The 17,243-nt window shown below is 46.5% G+C and overlaps 1 protein-coding gene across 3 annotated transcripts in view; it reads left to right on the plus strand.

The window, feature by feature from the left end:
- The window catches only part of MYO5B (myosin VB), a 158,855-nt gene that overhangs the window by 33,361 nt on the left and 108,251 nt on the right, over positions 1–17,243 (plus strand). For all 3 annotated transcript variants that reach the window (XM_074571051.1, XM_074571052.1, XM_074571054.1), the window contains exon 4: positions 2,295–2,439. In XM_074571051.1, coding sequence (XP_074427152.1) covers positions 2,295–2,439 — 145 coding nt within the window. The remainder of the gene's footprint in view (positions 1–2,294; positions 2,440–17,243) is intronic.

The raw sequence follows: 17,243 nt of genomic DNA on the forward strand, positions 1-17,243 counted from the left end.
GCTTGGCAGTCTGTGGGTGGGAAACAAAGCAGGATGTAGCAAACCACTGGAGAACGGCAGCGTGCCAGAAAGGTGCAGTCCAACTGAGAGATGTCCATAGCGGGTTTTCCTTCTGAAAGACTGAAAAAAACCCCCTCACTGCACTGCTATTTCCTTCCTTTTCTTGATGACTTTGTGGATCATTGAACTCTTAAATTCAAAGCAGAAGGAGGGCAGGCGTGAACTTGGGTTTCTCGTTCCTGGGAAGGGTGGCCTGCCAAAACCATTCAAGGCAGCAGTTACCTGGTTGGCAACAAACTGCAACCTAAAAAGAAAGGAAGAAGGCAATTCAGCCATTTTTATTTAGTTATGTTGGAGAATATTGAATGTTGAACCCTCTTGCTGGCACTCAAGCTGACCTTGCTAGCAGTGATGCAGACCAACGATCCTCTAAGTGATGCGTTGCGAGATTTCGGCGAAGTGCATAGGGCTATTTGTGTGGCAGGGTTAAGGCTGGTACCTACACCTAAGTGTTGCAACTTTTGCCGAGAAAATGCTTGTCAGGAGGAGACTCTTTAGAGTAACACCCTTGAAATATGTGGCCTTCGTAGCTGGTAATAGTGGTGACTTTCCTTTAAATTTGCAAGCCTGCCTTCCTCCAAAATCAGTGAGCTTTCATTAGCGCAGCTTCTCACGAAGGTTTGTGATAATCTTGAGTGCAGCATCGCGTTAATGGAGATTCTTAGGTTCAGACTTAGCACATTCGGGCTTAGCAAGTGTCCAGAGAAGGGCTACAAAGCTGGTGAGGGGTCTGGAGGACAAACCTTATGAAGAACGACTGAGGGAGCTGGGGTTGTTTAGCCTGGAGAAGAGGAGGCTGAGGGGAGACCTTATCACCCTCTACAACTACCTGAAAGGAGGTTGTAGAGAGATGGGGGCTGACCTCTTCTCCCTCGTGACAAGTGATAGGACGAGGGGAAACGGGTTCAAGTTACGTCAGGGGAGGTTTAGATTAGATATTAGGAGACATTTTTTCACTGAAAGGGTTATTAAACATTGGAAGAGGCTGCCCAGGGAGGTGGTGGATTCACCATCCCTGGAGGTGTTTAAAAAAAGGGTAGATGGGGCACTGAGGGACATGGTTTAGAAGTGGCTCTTGTCAGGGTAGGCTAAAGGTTGGACTCGATGATCTTAAAGGTCCCTTCCAACCTCAACAATTCTATGATTCTAAGTGCGGGTCTAGCTACAAAGCACCATGCAGGTGCAGCGTACCTTGTGCTCTGGCTATAAAGTAGTTGAGAAGGGGAGAAGACAGCTTATCTGGCGGCGTGTTTTTGGTGACTAAGGGAAAGAGGTGCCTGATCCTAAAAGAGCCAAGAAGCAAACAGGAGCAGGGCATGGTGAGGTGAAGCAGTTGGATTAATATCCCTTTGAGGCAAGTGATGTGACTTAGCTGACCTTTGCCTTTCGATGCGGCTTAACTTCACCCATCGCGGTGTTCGCTGCAGGCCGAGAGTTCCTGTGCTTTGCTGGAATTTGAGTGTGGAGCACAGCACCCGCTCCCACCCGCCACGCGCTCTCCGGAGCTCCTTACAATAACAATTTAAACTGGCAAAACCTGAAGGTACTTTGGAGATGGTGGAACTTGTGAGTGCTTCAGTTCTGCAGGGTGCGGACCAGCTCCCTCGAGCCCGTGGTAGCGCCACGCGTGGCTTTGCCTTTCATTAATTCCTGGGCTTGCTGCCTCCTCCAGGCAGGCGCAGTGTTCCTACAGCTGGAGAGGAAAGAGACTTTAAAGCTTTAATGCAGGCTCTGGCATTCCTTTCCTGTGATTTATGCATTTCATTTTGATTTGAGTACATTCTTTGTTATGGGCTTTTACTCAGAATTTAAGCCAGGGGAAAATCCAGGATATTTGTTTGGGTCTAGCAGAGCTTTGGTTGCATAGGAATTGCTTTTCCGAAGCGATGGCTCAGGCACTGTTTTGCCCTTCTTCTCACTCTTTTTGCGAAGTCTGGCTTCACACAATGAAGATTATTATGTATTTGCTTTTCTCGTCAGTTCCACATGCCTCCTCTGTAGCTGTACTGGAGCTTATATCCTTCTTATCAAAGCCTAGCACTTTGAAGGAGATGCTGAGATAAGAATTAGGAGTCCTTCCCCATTCCCTTCTCAGGCTTTTTTTTTTTTTTCCCCTCCAAGCATCATATTTTAAAAAAAAAAATAATCAAAAAGGCTAACACAAGCCCTGAAAAGCCTGAAGTATTAACTCTGTGCTTGGTTTGTGACACATCTGTCTATTTATCTGTTCTAAGGTATTGTACTTGTTGCCATCAATCCGTATGAGCAGCTGCCGATCTACGAACAAGATGTCATCTACGCGTACAGTGGCCAAAACATGGGGGATATGGATCCTCACATCTTTGCGGTGGCAGAGGAAGCCTATAAGCAGATGGCCAGGTGAGTGAGCGCTCAGTCAACGGAACTGTCGAATCAAAAGCGGGCAAATACCCAATTAAATATTACAAATATGCGATTAAAGTGAAGTCGAGGAAAAGGGTATGAAAAATTCCAGATTTTCATCTCCGCTGAGAATACGGGGGCTTCTATCATGTCTTTATATCCCTGAGTTGGTATGGTATCTCTCCATCATGGTGGCCATCTTCACCCATGGGTGCTGTAGCTTTGTCCCTCTTCTGCAAGATGCAAGACGTGGTTCCTGTGTCAGTCTCCCTTCGCGTTGAAATCTCTTTGAGGTCAGGTATTTCTAATTAATGCTGCTTACCAACTTGACCCTGTTGTGGGATGGTGAGACTGCTGGGCAGGCTGCGCTGATGGGGATCTTTGTGGCCCTCGGGAACTCATGGGTTTGGTGCAACGGTGATTCAGATGGGGATCCTTTTCCTGCTGCTGCTTGGATTAGTTTCCTGGAAGAAATTCAAACCACTCTGCAAATGTCATGTTTAATAGCTTGCAGGAAACCGCATTTCAGATAATTTGGTGAGATAATCAGACTAAAACCAGGAGCTAATGCTGGTCCTCCTTGTGGAGGCACTGTGAATTTTGAGTTAGGATGTGACTGGCAGATATTTATGGGTCCTGCAAAGCAGTGTCTTCACCAGATGAGCATGGTTTGAGTTTTCCTTTATTTCTGTGTTTGTTGTGTTGCTGAGGACGGATGCAGGATTTTGTTCTCAACGCTTAGGCCATGATCTAAAAGTGAATTTGAGAGGAAGCTGAAAGTTATTGCACCGGGGATCATTTTATTACACTTGTCTGGATTTGCGCAGTGTGTTTAGATTTGCTTGTGGATTAGTTGTGATTTTTATACACCCCTGGCTTTTAATAGCAAGAGTAAGCACTGAACCATTCAGTGAGGATTTCAGCCTGTTTTCTGCCATGTCTTGGCTGTAGGTGGTGACTTAGGATGAGTTTCTACTCAAAGGTGAGCCAGAGTTCAATCCCAATACGCATCCGGGGGAGCATTGCCATGGGCGGAGATCAGATGGATCGTACCCAAACTCCAACCTGCAGTTCAGACCTCCTGAAAGTGCTTGTGCTTTGGGCAAAACCGCTTTGGGAAGAATTTAGAAATTTCGGGAGCCGTCTATAGGAAGAGGAAAGCTTAGGACTCTGTCCTTGTTATGTGAATTCAGGCGGAGCAGCAAGCTGCGTGGTTCTTCGTCGAAGATTTCGGGGTTTGCTGACCAGGGTGGACAGGACGTATGGATCTAAACTATAAGGCAACTGCTTGCTCTTCTGGAGAAGTCTCTGCTGGGCAAGACTCGGTGCTTTCCTACATCCCTGCATGTTCTTTGCAGGCATTGGGGCTAACTGACAGCTCTAGCCAGAGATGCTCCACTCTGTGCGCTCGTCCTTATCAGAATAAATCTGCTTTTTTGACAGCCACCCATCGCATCTAATTCCCGGCTGTGGATGACAGGGAGCACTCTGTTTGCAAGGGGACGTGGAAATAACCACCCTCAAAGCACTTAAACAAGACACTCGCTATTCAGCGCTGCTCTGGTGCTCTCCGTCTCGGGCTGGTGTTACGGTAATTGCAGGCTTGGGTACAAAAGAAGGGTTCAGATAGGGCTGAGAAGAGATTGTAAAGTGGATTGTAGGAATCTGCCTGGTTGGTTGAAATGTGCCTTGAAGTGTAGCACGCTATATTTTAAATCTGAAAGCTTCTGGGTGGACCTCACGTTCAGTTTGATCCGGGCTTTTCCCTCCGCGGTGCTGCAGGGAGAGCGGTGGAGCCGCTTGAGCAGGGCGCGTGGATGCTGTGTCTCGTGGGGGATGGATGTGGTGCATTGGACGGGACTTCTTTTTGCTTTTTTCCAAGTGAATTACTGATTCTGCGAGATGCCTCCTATCCGCAGCTCTGCTTTAGGCAACGAGGGCGCACGCGAGCGTGGTGGGACACGGGTGCTTGGGCAGTTCAGCCATCCGGATGGAGGTCTGTGAGCGTGTTAAACCTAAACTGGTGCAAAACCATCACTCGTCTTGCAGTTTCTTAGCTTTTAAACAATGGCATTGTGTCTGGTGAGTCCTATAGATCAGGAATAAAACTCAAACCTGCAATCTCAGAAGGTCAAACTTGCAATGTGGCTGAGAGCAGGAAAGCAGTCTCTGGCTGGCCTTCTGGGTTGGTTTCTTTCTTTCTTTATCTGGTTTCTTTTTTTATTTATCTATATAAGTGTGTGCTTGTGTACGTGTACGCATATATAGGCTTATATGTATTTTTAAAAATGGAATTACTCATTCTAACAACAAATTAAACGCAGATCACGTCATAGAAAAGTGAAAATAACAATGCGGGTGTGCGTTCTGTTTGAATTTTCTCTGGTTTTCTTTCAACAAATGTCCTCAATGGGAGTAAGAAAAGCAAACAGGTAAAACGAGCTTTCTCCGTGGAAAGTTTGCGTGGAAACAGGTAATGTTATTTGCAACATCTCTGAGCAAAAAGGTGCTGGGTCAATAACTTGCTGAAGCCACAGAGCAGTCGTTGCCGTGCGAGCTTGTCCGGCGTTTGCTGGTGTGTCCTCTCCGAGTTTTGCAATCAGCGGCTTCATTTTCATGCTTTTATATATGTCTGTGGGATAATATTCATGCCGTCTGTGTGGTGGAGCAGAACTTGATTAGCTGACTCTCGTTAAACTGCTTCCTTGAGGTCAGGCACTGGCGCTGGGGTAATAAACCCTGCAGGAAAAAAAAAAAGGCAAAAAACAAACAAACAAAAGCATCGCTGAAATGGCGCTTGAGACTTTTTTGGGGGCCACAGGCAGATAGTGTGAACTCAAAGCGAGTGTGTGAATGGACTGCTGGTGCCAGCTTCTCCCTTGCTGCCAGGTTTCAAGTTGCCGCGATCCTCCGAGGGCGGACTTGTCATCCTTTTCATGAAGACCCGGAATAAGGCAGGCTGCAAGGTGTGTCAGGCTTTTATAGGACAAACAGAGCAAGGACATAATCGGGAAACGTGAAGTCACCTTGAATAACTCTTCTCCAGTGCAGAAGGCAAGGTCGTATATATATATATAAAAAAATAATAAATATACACATATATAATATATATTATATAAAAGGCATAATATATGTATGTAATAAATATATATGCATATTTTAGCTTTATTAGTGGCCCAGAGCACACTGGGGAGACGCGGTGGAGGTGACTGAATTGGGATTGAGTTGGATGACAAGGAAAACGGAAGGTTCTCTGTTAAATGAGAAAAGTTAGAGGCAACGAGATTTTTAATTCTCTGGGCTTCTAGTATACCGTTGCCACATAGAGACAGGGTGCTAGGGCAAAACTTAAGACTTTTTACTGGTCTACAAGTGTTAGTGAAGTTGTTCTGTGCCGGTAGGTTCCGTGAGATGGGACTGGGGGCATCTTCACAAGTGGCTGTAAAACTCTGCTGGATCCTGTGTCTAGCGTTGCCCCATCATCACAAAAATGCCTATTTAAAAGAAAAATAAATAAAAACATGTGGGTGGGCTGGGCAGGGGGCTGCAGAGGGTGTATAGCAATACTTAATCCCTTTTTTTGGGACAAAATAGTTTGCAAGGCATCTGAACACTTACTGTGGTTAGGGCACGTGTTGAAACTCCCCTTTAAATGAAAGCTTCTCCCAAAGAGGATGCTTTGCAGCGAGTTGATTTGCAAGGACTTGCATGTAAAACAGCTTAAAGAAAAAAAAAAAAAAGGCAAGTGATTAAAATTCATGTGTGACAGCCTCTAATTTTTCCGCTGACCAGCTCTTTAGAAGCTCCCTGTCTACGCGGGGTGAGGCTAAGCGCGCTCGGTTCATCAAAACACAATATTGTTTGAGGCAAAATACCCAGCGTGGAGTTAATTTGTTCCAAGTGCTGCTGCCGGAGGTGCTGGAGTCAAGTGTTGGGGTGATGGAAGGGTGGATCGTTTAGCGATTGCTAAATAGCTGGGGCTGTGGGGTTCGAAGCAATTAGTGCTTTGGGACACATATTATCCGCAGGGCAATGCAACCGTCTCCTCCTCTGGTCTTGCTCTCCTGATACGACGTGGCGAAGTGCATTGGGTGTTGGTGCCTTTTACACCTTTGGGTGCTGTGGAAGGTATTTGCATTCCTGAAAGCGGCCTAAGAGCTTCAGGGGAACATCCAGGATCCCTCAGAGAGGCAGCGCAGTCGCCGGTGCCCTGCCTGATTGCTTCTTGCTTTTCTTAGAGGAACAAAAGCTCCCTTGTGTGCCCAAATCCCGGCGGCAGCTCTAATTTCCTTGTGTGTCATCACTCTGGGCAGAAGCCTGGAGTCTAGCAAAAATTCCCCTTGAAACTTTATTTCTGCTGAAATCAACCCAACCAGCAGCTTTCCACGCAGGAACAGGGATTGTTTCTCACTTCTCGCCCTGACCCACCTTCCTCTTGATGAGTATGTCCCGTCAGTTGTTGCCAGCTCCATGGAGGTGACCGAAGTTTGCACGGTGACAGTGCAACGCCAGCTTCCCACTCCCAGCCTTTGGGGGCCTTATTAAAGGTTAGATGTTCTCCTTCGTGTCTGCAGCCCCCTTTTTCTTCTCCAGCTTGGCTTGGTGGTGCGGTCACAGTGTTGTCTCCAGATGCTGAGCTCTTAGGAAAATCCCTGCAGTGTGCTAAAGTCGTGGGTATATTTGTGTGGCTTTTCTTTCTTTGGCTCCTGTCTCTTCCTTTAGTACCAGTTGGGTTCACTTTGGGGACAGGCCAGGACTTGCTACTCCAGCTAAGGTTTCTTAATGCCTTTTTTTTTTTCATATCATGCATTATGCTTAATAAAATAAAAAATCAAACAGCGCTAGGTGGTAGCGGTATATAGTACGAGTAGCGTTGCTGTGGGTGACGGGGCAGGAGAATGGGCCCTCCAAAGGCTGCCAAACATCTTTCAAAAGTGGGGAGCAGGGAGTGAGATGGTCTTTGCTCAGATTGTAAATCAAACGGTGAAAGCATCGTAAAGCCCTTGCTGTATACGCTGTGTGTTTTCCAGTTAGCGCATCTGGATCTTGCCACCGTAGCAACGTTATATCACATACGTGGATCTTTTAATTAGCAAATCATGGCAGCAGTCTGTGTCAGCTAATAAACACAAAATAAGCGCGATGTTCAAATCTTCCAGTGAAAAAGATCTTGGGTAATAAAGGACTTGCAAGAGCCTCCTAAGAAGCATGTGTACTGGGTGACAAAGTAAATACCGTGCTTTTTATTTAGTTGTACATCCATCGGGCTGATGCTTTTTAACAGATGCATGATGTCTGCAAAGCCGTTGCATGTGGTCCGACAAAAATATCTTGATCTGATCCATGTGTAACTCCCCTAAATTGGAAATGCAGAATGTTTTATTGTTCTCCTGCCAAGAGCGTGAAAGGGCTCTGCAGACCTTAACTGACCCTTGCAACACTGGTGGGAAAGCAAGTGTTCTGGAAACCTGTTTGTTAGACTGGAGTTTCCTCCTTCCCAGCGGGAGGATCTTCTCGCAGTGGTGTTGGTAGTTCTTGCGGAAGGAATAAAATAAGAAATGCAAGAGTGATTTGGCAGTTCAGCTTCTGTGTATCTGCGCCGCAGGTCTCGTGTGGCTCCGTCGATGCTGGATAACCCCCCGTGTCTGCGATTCAACCCAGGGTCAGCATCTACTGTGTGATTCCTAAATTATAAGTTGTATGGAAATAGCGTGTCTTCCCTTTTCAGCCCCTCTGCAAGGGCAGGTGTGCACTGTTCCTGGCACTAAATGCTCAAACACCTGGACTGCAGATGGGTAACTCTATTTAGTAGTGGCTTTCCATTTTTTTCTTTTTTTTTGAAAGTTGGTGCACCCAAGTCTTACATTACACTGTCAAAAGTGTATGTAAAAAAAATTTGTGCTTGCCTACACCAACAGGCAACACAGATGATGCTGATGGGGTTGTGCATGGCCACAACTGGAGAAGTCTCCAGGGAGACCTTGTAGCAGCTTTCCAGTATCTGAAGGGGGGCTATGAGAAAGCTGGAGAGGGACTTTTTACAAGGGCATGTAGTGATAGGACAAGGGATAATGGCTTCAAACTGGAAGAGGGGAGATTGAGATGAGATATTGGGAAGGAAATCTTTGGTGTGAAGGGGGTGAGCCCCTGGCCCAGGTTGCCCAGAGAAGCTGTGGCTGCCCCATCCCTGGAGGGGTTCAAGGCCAGGTTGGACGGGGCTTGGAGCAACCTGTTGTGGTGGGAGGTGTCCCTGCCCAGGGCAGTGGGATGACCTTTAAGGTTCCTTCCAACCCAAACCATTCTAAGATTCTATGACCGCTCTCTTTTCTGCTGTGGGGTGCAATGCTGGAGCTGGAAATGAGCAGAAGTTGCAGCGTTGACCCTGCCCATAACCTAATAATAGAGGCGGGGAAGAGTGTGGGCACGGTGGGAGATATCCTTTGATAGCACTTTAAATTTCAAGCTTTACAAGAGGATTTAAAACCATACAATGAGAGTGCGGGTAGGAGTTGAAAGAGAGATTAACCCCCGACGGAGATGTAAGAGGAATCAGGCTGGCACAATAAATAAGGCTTAATGCTGTGTTATATTAAAGGCAGGGAAGGGTTTAGGTCTTCTGGTGAATGAGGCTGGGTCGGGGGGTCTGCCCAGCAGGGCTTTGCAGGAGTTACTGTCTCAGAACTAAAGCTCTGGTCTAAAAAAAGGGTCAGAAGGAAAAAAAAAACCCACTCAATAGCCTTGAATTTGGAGAGGGGAAAAATGGAGGGGGATCTCTTTTGTTTAGAGTTAAAAGTGGGCTAAGGAGGAGGGGAGAAGGTTTTGGAAGAGCTATTTCATAAACATGGTCTTAGACCTCAGGCTTTGCAAAAGCAGCTGGATGCAACGTCTCTAGAGGTGTGATATAAAGTTAAAAAAAGAGGGAGAGATGCCAGGTAATGTTTCCTACTTGCCCTGCTATGGGAGAGGACAGCGATGCTCTAAGTGGTCAACTGAAGATTTTTTTTTTTTATTTCTTTTTTCCCCCCTTTTTGGTGATTTGGAATGAGAACGATGCTATTTGCTAGCAGCTTTAATCATAAATGAGACATTCCTTATAGAAAAATCATAAATACTCATAATGGGACACTGCTGGCACGGGAGAGCTTAAGGTACAGACAGGTCAGTGCCTGACGAAGAGTAACGATTGCGCGTGTGAAATATCACCGACTTGGAAGGAGTCATAATAGGCTACATCAGACGCGTAATTACTGCTGTGATGCGGGAGAACCGTTCGAGCTCTGAGGTGTGAAAGCTGTAACGCTAAATATCATTGAACATTCAAAACCGGTGTTTACGAGCATCGTAATTATATCAAAGCACAAAAACTTGCCATTGCCCTTGCCCACCTCCCAGTCACTGCTTGCTGTCGTGAAGTTCTGGAGACCTCAGGATGGGGAGAACCCTGAGCGTGCACCCATGAATTTCTTAAAATCTGGGGTTTTCCTAATGTATATCAATTGTAATTAATTAGATGGCAGTGTAGGAGTTTTACAAGCATCAACGGCTGATGACGGTTGAGGTAATGAAGGAAGGACCTTCTTTCTGAGACTGCCATGGGGTGGAAGAACAACTGACACTGTCCTCCTGGTGCCCTCACTGCTGGGGTAGCATCACCCGAGCTTGGGGAGCAGAAAGCCGGGGTAATTTTTGCCCCCAGGTGATCCGTTCTGGGAGGACGCAGTACGAAGCCTCCTCTATCTGCAGGGCTGCAGTGCTCCGCAGGGGCCAGCTGCGTGTGGGTGGCTTGGGTTGGACCCAGAGATGCTCTGTGGTGCCATCCCAGCGTAGAAAAGAGCATCAGGGTGCCAGAAAGCTAATAAAATTGGCCGGGTGCGTGTTTTGCTCTTGTTAGAAACGGCACACAAAAGAATCGCTGACCTCGTTTCAGTGTGGCCGAGGAGCTTGTGTTCTTCCCCAACGGGGTGTGCAAAGCATAAATCCTGGGAGAAGGTCATCCTTCCTGCCTGCCTTCGGGAATTGGTGGAAAGATTGGAGACAGCTCAGCATTTTGCAGAAACTTTTGAGTGCGCAGGATGTTCTTTGCTGTTGAAGGGGCATTTCCAACCCGCTGCACAAAGCAGTCCGGGGAGAAACTACCTTAATGAGCTGGGACCCAGTGGGACTCCCACCGCTCTCGCGGGAGGAGTAACTGGTTTGCTGGAGCATCGCATAAAAGCGCTCTGACCTCTTCAAAGACATCTTAATTGCACCATGGTGTTTGATCCCGGTGTTAGAAGTGTCAGGTTGATATGTACAGAGGGAAGGTAATGCTTTGCGCTGCTGGTGGCTGCCGCAGAAGATAAGGTTAATTTGCACGTTACCTGTGCTTTGAGCATCGTGCTGCGTGCTCATCCCTTCCCATTCAGGGCCAAACTGGTTCTTTTAGGCTTTTTCCCAACAATTGAGAGATCCAACGCCATATTTTCTCTCTGGCCTCTTGCTAAAACCCAGCTGTGTGTGAGCAAATTGGCTCCGAAGCTGCCCAGGTTGGACCCTGGGGGGTACATCATACCTGATGCATCTTCTCGAGAAAGACCCTGGATGGGTTGTGGATGATCTAACATCCCTTGGGGACACCTGTAGCAGCTGAGTGACATTTACACCAGGCTTTGGCATTGCTGAAATGGGATATTGCTGTTTTCTTTCTCTATTTTGTTGCGTGAAGGTGCAAAGTTATCTTGACAGTTGTGATGGTACCGGGTTGGGGGAAGGCCTACAGCAGCTCTGGGGGCTGTTCTGGCCAAAATGTATTTTGGAGCAGTGGTGGGACCTGTGTGGGTGGAGGTTGTTGGTGAAAAAATTCATTCTTGTCCCCCATCAGTATAAGCCACTGTATAAAAAGAATTATCTACCTCAAAAAAAAAAAAAAAAAAAAAAAAAAAAAAGAAGAAAAAAAAAAAAAAGTTGTGTCGGGTGATCTGTGCTATTTATGAAAGATACGGTGTAAAAAAGCCCTAGATGAATATTTAGCAGCAGATGTTTGACAATGCAAACAGAAAGCACGTCCTTAAACACTCTTGTTCGGCCAAATGCTAAATAATATCTCTTTGATTTTCTCAGAGGGAAAAATCTAACTACCCCAAAGTTGTATTTTCATATTTGTGTTGACTGACGAGGCCAGGCGTGGCATTCTAAAAACCCAAATTAAAGCCAACCCTAAAAACCCAACATAAAGCCAAATAAAACAAGCTGCCGCCGCTCTGAGCGGCAACACCGCTCCAAATTCCAGTGATCCCACGGAAATGGGAATGATTCCTGGCTTCGGAGACTTTCAGAGGCGGCTCTTCTCAGCGTTACAATGCTGGGTTTTATCTTCATGATGTGCAACTTCTGTTTGTTCGTTTGAAGGCAGAGTTAGACCGTCTCCGTTTTTCATCGCCGTCGTTAGAACTTGGGAGGATGCAATCCAACGGTCATTAAATTATTGCGTTTTTATGTATCGCTAATAACGCAGTGTAATAACCACAGGCGGTTTTAGCCTGCAGAGCACTGTCAATGCAGAAGTGTATTAGAGCCTGTTGTGCGTCGGGGCTTTATGGGCGTTCTCGCTGTGGTCAGGCTAAACTCAAACTACCGTCCTTAAAGCATTTTTAATCTTCAGATTGCTTTATGAACACTAATCTTCCCAGCATCCTGAAAGAAGTAGGTTAAATATGATTTCCACACTGGAGAGACTCATTGACTCGTTCCGCGATGCGGAGAATTAGTGTCGGATCCGGGATTAGTGAGTGACCCCTGATAATTATGCACAGGGTCTGGCTCTGCCCCCGTTTGATTCGGGTATTTTTCCCTCTTGGAGGAGCCGTGTTTTTAGCGCGACTGGTTTTGCTCTCACTGCAGAGATCAAGATGAAGTTGTGCAGTGGTTTGCTTTGAGCTGTTGGTGCCAGTGGTGGCTTTCTGAAGAGACAACTGTGAAAACAAATCCTAGAAGCTCGAGGTCCCTTCTCGTGGCTTTATGTTTAACTGCTTTAAAGAAAGCTGACATTGGAAAAATTCTGATTGTGATTTAGGTTTGGAGAACATTTGGGGTATATTTATCTTCAAACACTCCCGCTTTCAAACAGCGTTGGTGAAAGCTAAGGATCTTGGATGTATATATGTGCACTGAGATGTCTCCTATCTCTTCTTGACAGAGGGGTGGTGGGAGCCGTCACTGTCCTTGGGTTGCACCCCTTTGCTGTTGCCATGGCTTGACCAACCCCTTTCTTGGAGTGAGGAGTTTCCAGGGAAGTTCAGCCCTGACTTAACCAGGTAAACTGGTGGAAGATCATATATTACAATGACTAATGACAATCCCAGGCTGAGAACTGCATATGGAAATGCTCAGCCTTGTTTCACCTCTTGATTGCTCTGATGCAACCACAATGGGCACAGCCCTTAGTACAGTTGGAGAACCGTGTCCAGCTTGGTGGGCTTGAAGTTTGGATGCTTCTACGCACCTTTCCCAGGCTGTTTGGAGGCACCTCCGAGGGTTGCGGTGTTCTCTGCGTTGCTGCGGGTGAAATACCAACTGCTTAAACAAGCAGGGAAATCTGTTTCCTCAATGGAAAAGCTGGTAATTAGCAGCTAGTCCTAATCAGCACAGGTATCTGAAGTGTCCATTCTCTGCATAGACCACTTCTTTTCTTTTTTTTTTTTTTTTTTTGGCCTCCGGCAGCACCTTTAGATGTTGCCCTAGTAAAAGAACCTGATGTTTTTCCACACATTGTGAAAACTCCAGTGAAAACCAGTATTTGTTTTGCTGGGCTGAACACCTTGCCCATCTCTCGCTGGGTGTGTGGCCAAGGGTGAGAGTCTCGATGGGTATTGCTCATAACATGACAAATCTCAGCAGAAAAAGAGGCGTTACGCATCTCCGTAGCAGCTTATGAACGGGTATTACCGCTTGAAGAAGGCATGTTGAAATAGCAAAGTGAAACAAAACACTCAGATTGCACAGACAGATGTCGTTCCATAGGCTGTATCAGATGCCACCAACACTTGGAGCCCTCAACTTTGGAGGTACTATCACCCCTTACATTGAAAAATAGTCATGGACTTTGTTCTGGTTGGACTTCTGCACTTTGATGGTTTTGGAAGGGTCTCTGACGGATGGAGGCTATAGTTCGGATCATGGTTTTAGTTTTCCAAGCTGTGGATCGTCTTGGAAAGCTGTTCTAAGTGAAGAAACAAAAGTCCTGCAGCCCCATAGGGATGAAGGTTGGGGAATTGCATCTTTAAGTGCCTCCTATCTACTTTTGAGCTGTAGCAGTGGCGCGTGGTGGGAACAGCATCTTCGGCCATCATTGAAGCCTAATCCCCGTTGCACACCCTGCGTTGCTGGACAAGCGTGAGCATGTTTTGTGCATCGTGTGAGCTGTTTGCCACGGGGAGAAGAGCACTGATGCACATCATAGCAGCATAACAAGCCACGGCAGCAACCCTGAGGTGCACAGGAACCGCATAAGTCCCAGGAGGAGATGTGACAGCATTACCATGCTGCAGCAGAGCCGGTATTCACCCATAACACTTCATTTTATCCAGGCTTTATTTCCATAATGGTTTTTTTTTTTTTTTGTGTGCTGATGCTGCCAAAACTGACTGTATTTCAAGCAGCCATATTGCTACGACACCTGCACAATAGCAAAACAATTCAGTATTTTTTATTCCATGCTGAATACAAACAAGTCCTGCCTGGTTTTAACCATTTCTGTTCCCCGAGCAGCCTGTTTGCTCCCAGCCGCTCCGTGGGGTTCGTCTATATTTCCCTGTTGGCACCAGCAGCCTTTATTCCTGAAGGCTTTTATTCCTGTAGTTGGAAAAGAAATTCCTGAACATGCATTTTCCACCGAAAAAAAACCCAACAACTGAAGAGACATGTTCCTGCAAATGCAGGAGCTCAAGTGGCTGTGTTGTCTTGGTTGGAAGCCAGCAGCTTTTTATTTTATTTTATTAATATAATACAACTCCAGAAGTTTTCTTGTGCCATGGAGAACCCACCTGGCCCATTTCACGTAGCAGCACATCAGCCGTTTGGGCAAATTTTTGAGAAACCCTGGAAAAATGTGACCTGTCAGAGCGTCTGCTATAGCAGTAAGCAGTGTTGGCTGCGTATTTTATCACTAGGTTCAGTGTCTATTGGAGAATGACGGTACTCTTAAAAAAAAAACAAAACAAAAAAAACAAAACAAAACAAAAAAACCAAACCAGAGGGGAGGAATAAACTACTCGGGATGCAACATAAAAGGCAGTTTGTGATAGGACTTGAAGCTCATGGAGACCGTGGGTCTGGAGAGCTCTTTGGATGGGCTCCCTGGTGGGTTGGTCTTTCCTTCCTCCAGCCAGGCACACCCCAATAGCTGATATGTAGAAGTTATGAAAGAGGTCAAAATCAGTAATGAGAGGTCTTAATTATGAATCTTAGATAAAAAAAAAACAGGTTACAAAATATTACCTTGTAGCAGTGCTGACTGGATGTCAAATAATGCATAATTCCTCTTTTTTGAGCTTTATTGACGTCGTTCAACTGAAGTCTCTCCCGGACTGATGTAGTTTTCCTCTTCTGGCTTAAAGAAAAAAGTGGTAGGGAAATGTTTTCTGAAATGTGCTGCTTGGGCAGTACCTGTCGTGCTGAGAAGGGTAAGAAGCAATAATTCTCAAGTAACTTTTATGCGAGTGCAGCTCTAAGCCAAGCCACCTTTGCATTTGCAGGGCCAGCACTTGCTGGCAGAGATCTTGGTTGTCACCTGCCGGAACCAGGACAAACCTCTTATTTCTGCTTCTTCCTCACCACTGATGAAGGATAGTCTGTTCATCCGTGCTCCTAGCCCATGCCAAAACCTCTCTCTGCCTCTTTGTAGCTGACTTTTATGCGTTGCATCCTGCTGATGGCCAACATTGGGACGTTCACTGCTGGAGCTCAGCAAGTGGTTGTCCATGAAGATGACCAAAGCAGACGCGAAACTTCTCATCTACTTAACTGAAGCTAAATTGCTGCCATCACCTGTCCCAGGAACCGCTGCTATGGGTTTATCCAGCATACTTCTCTTTTGGGTGCTTAGTCATCCTTCCTAACGTTGGACCTGGCATTGTTTTTTTTTCTCCGTTGTGTTCATGTGTCTGGTGGCTTGTGCTTCAAAAAGAGCTTTATTGCACACCCATGGAAGTTTAAAGGTGCGAGACTGGCGTGTTGGCGCCCGTGTGCCTGGATCCGGGAGAGTCACTGTGGCCTCGCCAAGACATGTGGAGGGCATGCAGCCGTGGCTTAGCAAGTCCTGGGTGAGATGTGCAGGCTGTCCCCTCCCGGGTTCAGTCACCGGGAACACCAGCTCTGGGTTTTTGCTTACTTGGGTGAGGTTGTGCTCGGTTCACGGCTGGTATTTCTGCATTAACTGCCTCATAGCTGGAGTGGTTGGAGGTTCCTCTTGCCTTCCTGCTGGTGGATGCCCAGGAGGGTGGTGGAGCTGGCCAGGGCATGGATTAAGGTGTACTTTATAAATCGATCCTTGAAAAATATTAACACGTCTGGAAATTAGCTTGCCAGTCCTCTCCTGATGGAAGTATTGGAAAGTTGTGGTTTGCACTAAAATGTTACGTGTTTGACTTGACTGAGGTTTTTCTCCAAACCAATTATCTTGAGCCTAGAAGGAATTAGGATGTCCATGTCTCACAGTGGGGGAAAGTAATGGTGTGATGCTGGAGTATGTTTGTATTTTTATTGAGAGTATAAGAGTCGTTCATGGCAATCATTTAACCTCAGTTCTCATCTCTCGCTGGTATATACCTAAACTGAGTATCTTAAATTGAAACGCATTTTTATGGTGTTTCCTGATGTCAAGAGAGCTGCAAGGCGTAAATTTACTGGTGCAGTTGGATATAGGATTTTGAGTGCCTGCATTCAACTGTGATTCGTGAAATCCGGGCAGAGTCCGGGAACTTGAATTTGATCTTATTTAAAAACACAGTCAATTACATACTTACAGCTTACCCAATGGCTCTGATATTTTTTGTGAGCTTATATCAAATCCTGAAGTGAAAACTCTCTTCTTTCTCAAAGTCCGTGGCCAAATTGCAGAGGTGCCGGGTTTGCCGTGTGCCGGCGGAGCCCTGAGGACCCGATCCCACTGCAGCAGAGGCACTTGCTCCCTGTACTGGCAGATCTTTGCCTGCAGGGATGTAGTTCTGGAAAAAAAGCTCCTCTTATTGCCTTGGCCCTTCTCTATCTTGCAGCTCAAGCACATTAAACCGATTATTTATTGGGATGCATCTAGTGGGTACCATGTCATGCACCCACGGTGGGAAGGGGCAGGGTATTTTAATATAACCGCGATGACTTGTGCAAAGTTTTTTGCGTGAGTGATTAATTTTGTGAGTAGAAAAAGGCATTTGGATGAGTCACGTGCTCCGTGCAAGGCTCGGAAGCTACAAGAGGTGATGCACCCTCCGCTTTTCCACGCAAATCCCGTGCCCTGTAGGTATCTGGTGGTCCGTGCCAGTTCTGGCGGCATCTGAGCTGCTCCTGTGACCCAGCACCAGCCCAGGCGGCTGCTGCCATCACGGCTGGAGAAGGGTTTGCGGCAGCCCCTCGGTGTCAGGATAACGCTTCCCGCTCCTACAGAATATTTTCATACATGCAGATAAAAAGGTCGGGGGTGTGTGCGCGTTTGAATTTTGTTATCCTGGTGTTGGTACACCTGTATCCTTTTGTAAGCAAATTGAACGTGTGCTTGGAGAGGGCAAGGCTGCCGGAGTCCTTCTTAAAAACTACTTTGTTCTGCAAAG

This window comes from Larus michahellis, chromosome Z, assembly GCF_964199755.1.
Source record: "Larus michahellis chromosome Z, bLarMic1.1, whole genome shotgun sequence".
NCBI classification, from domain to species: Eukaryota; Metazoa; Chordata; class Aves; order Charadriiformes; family Laridae; genus Larus; species Larus michahellis.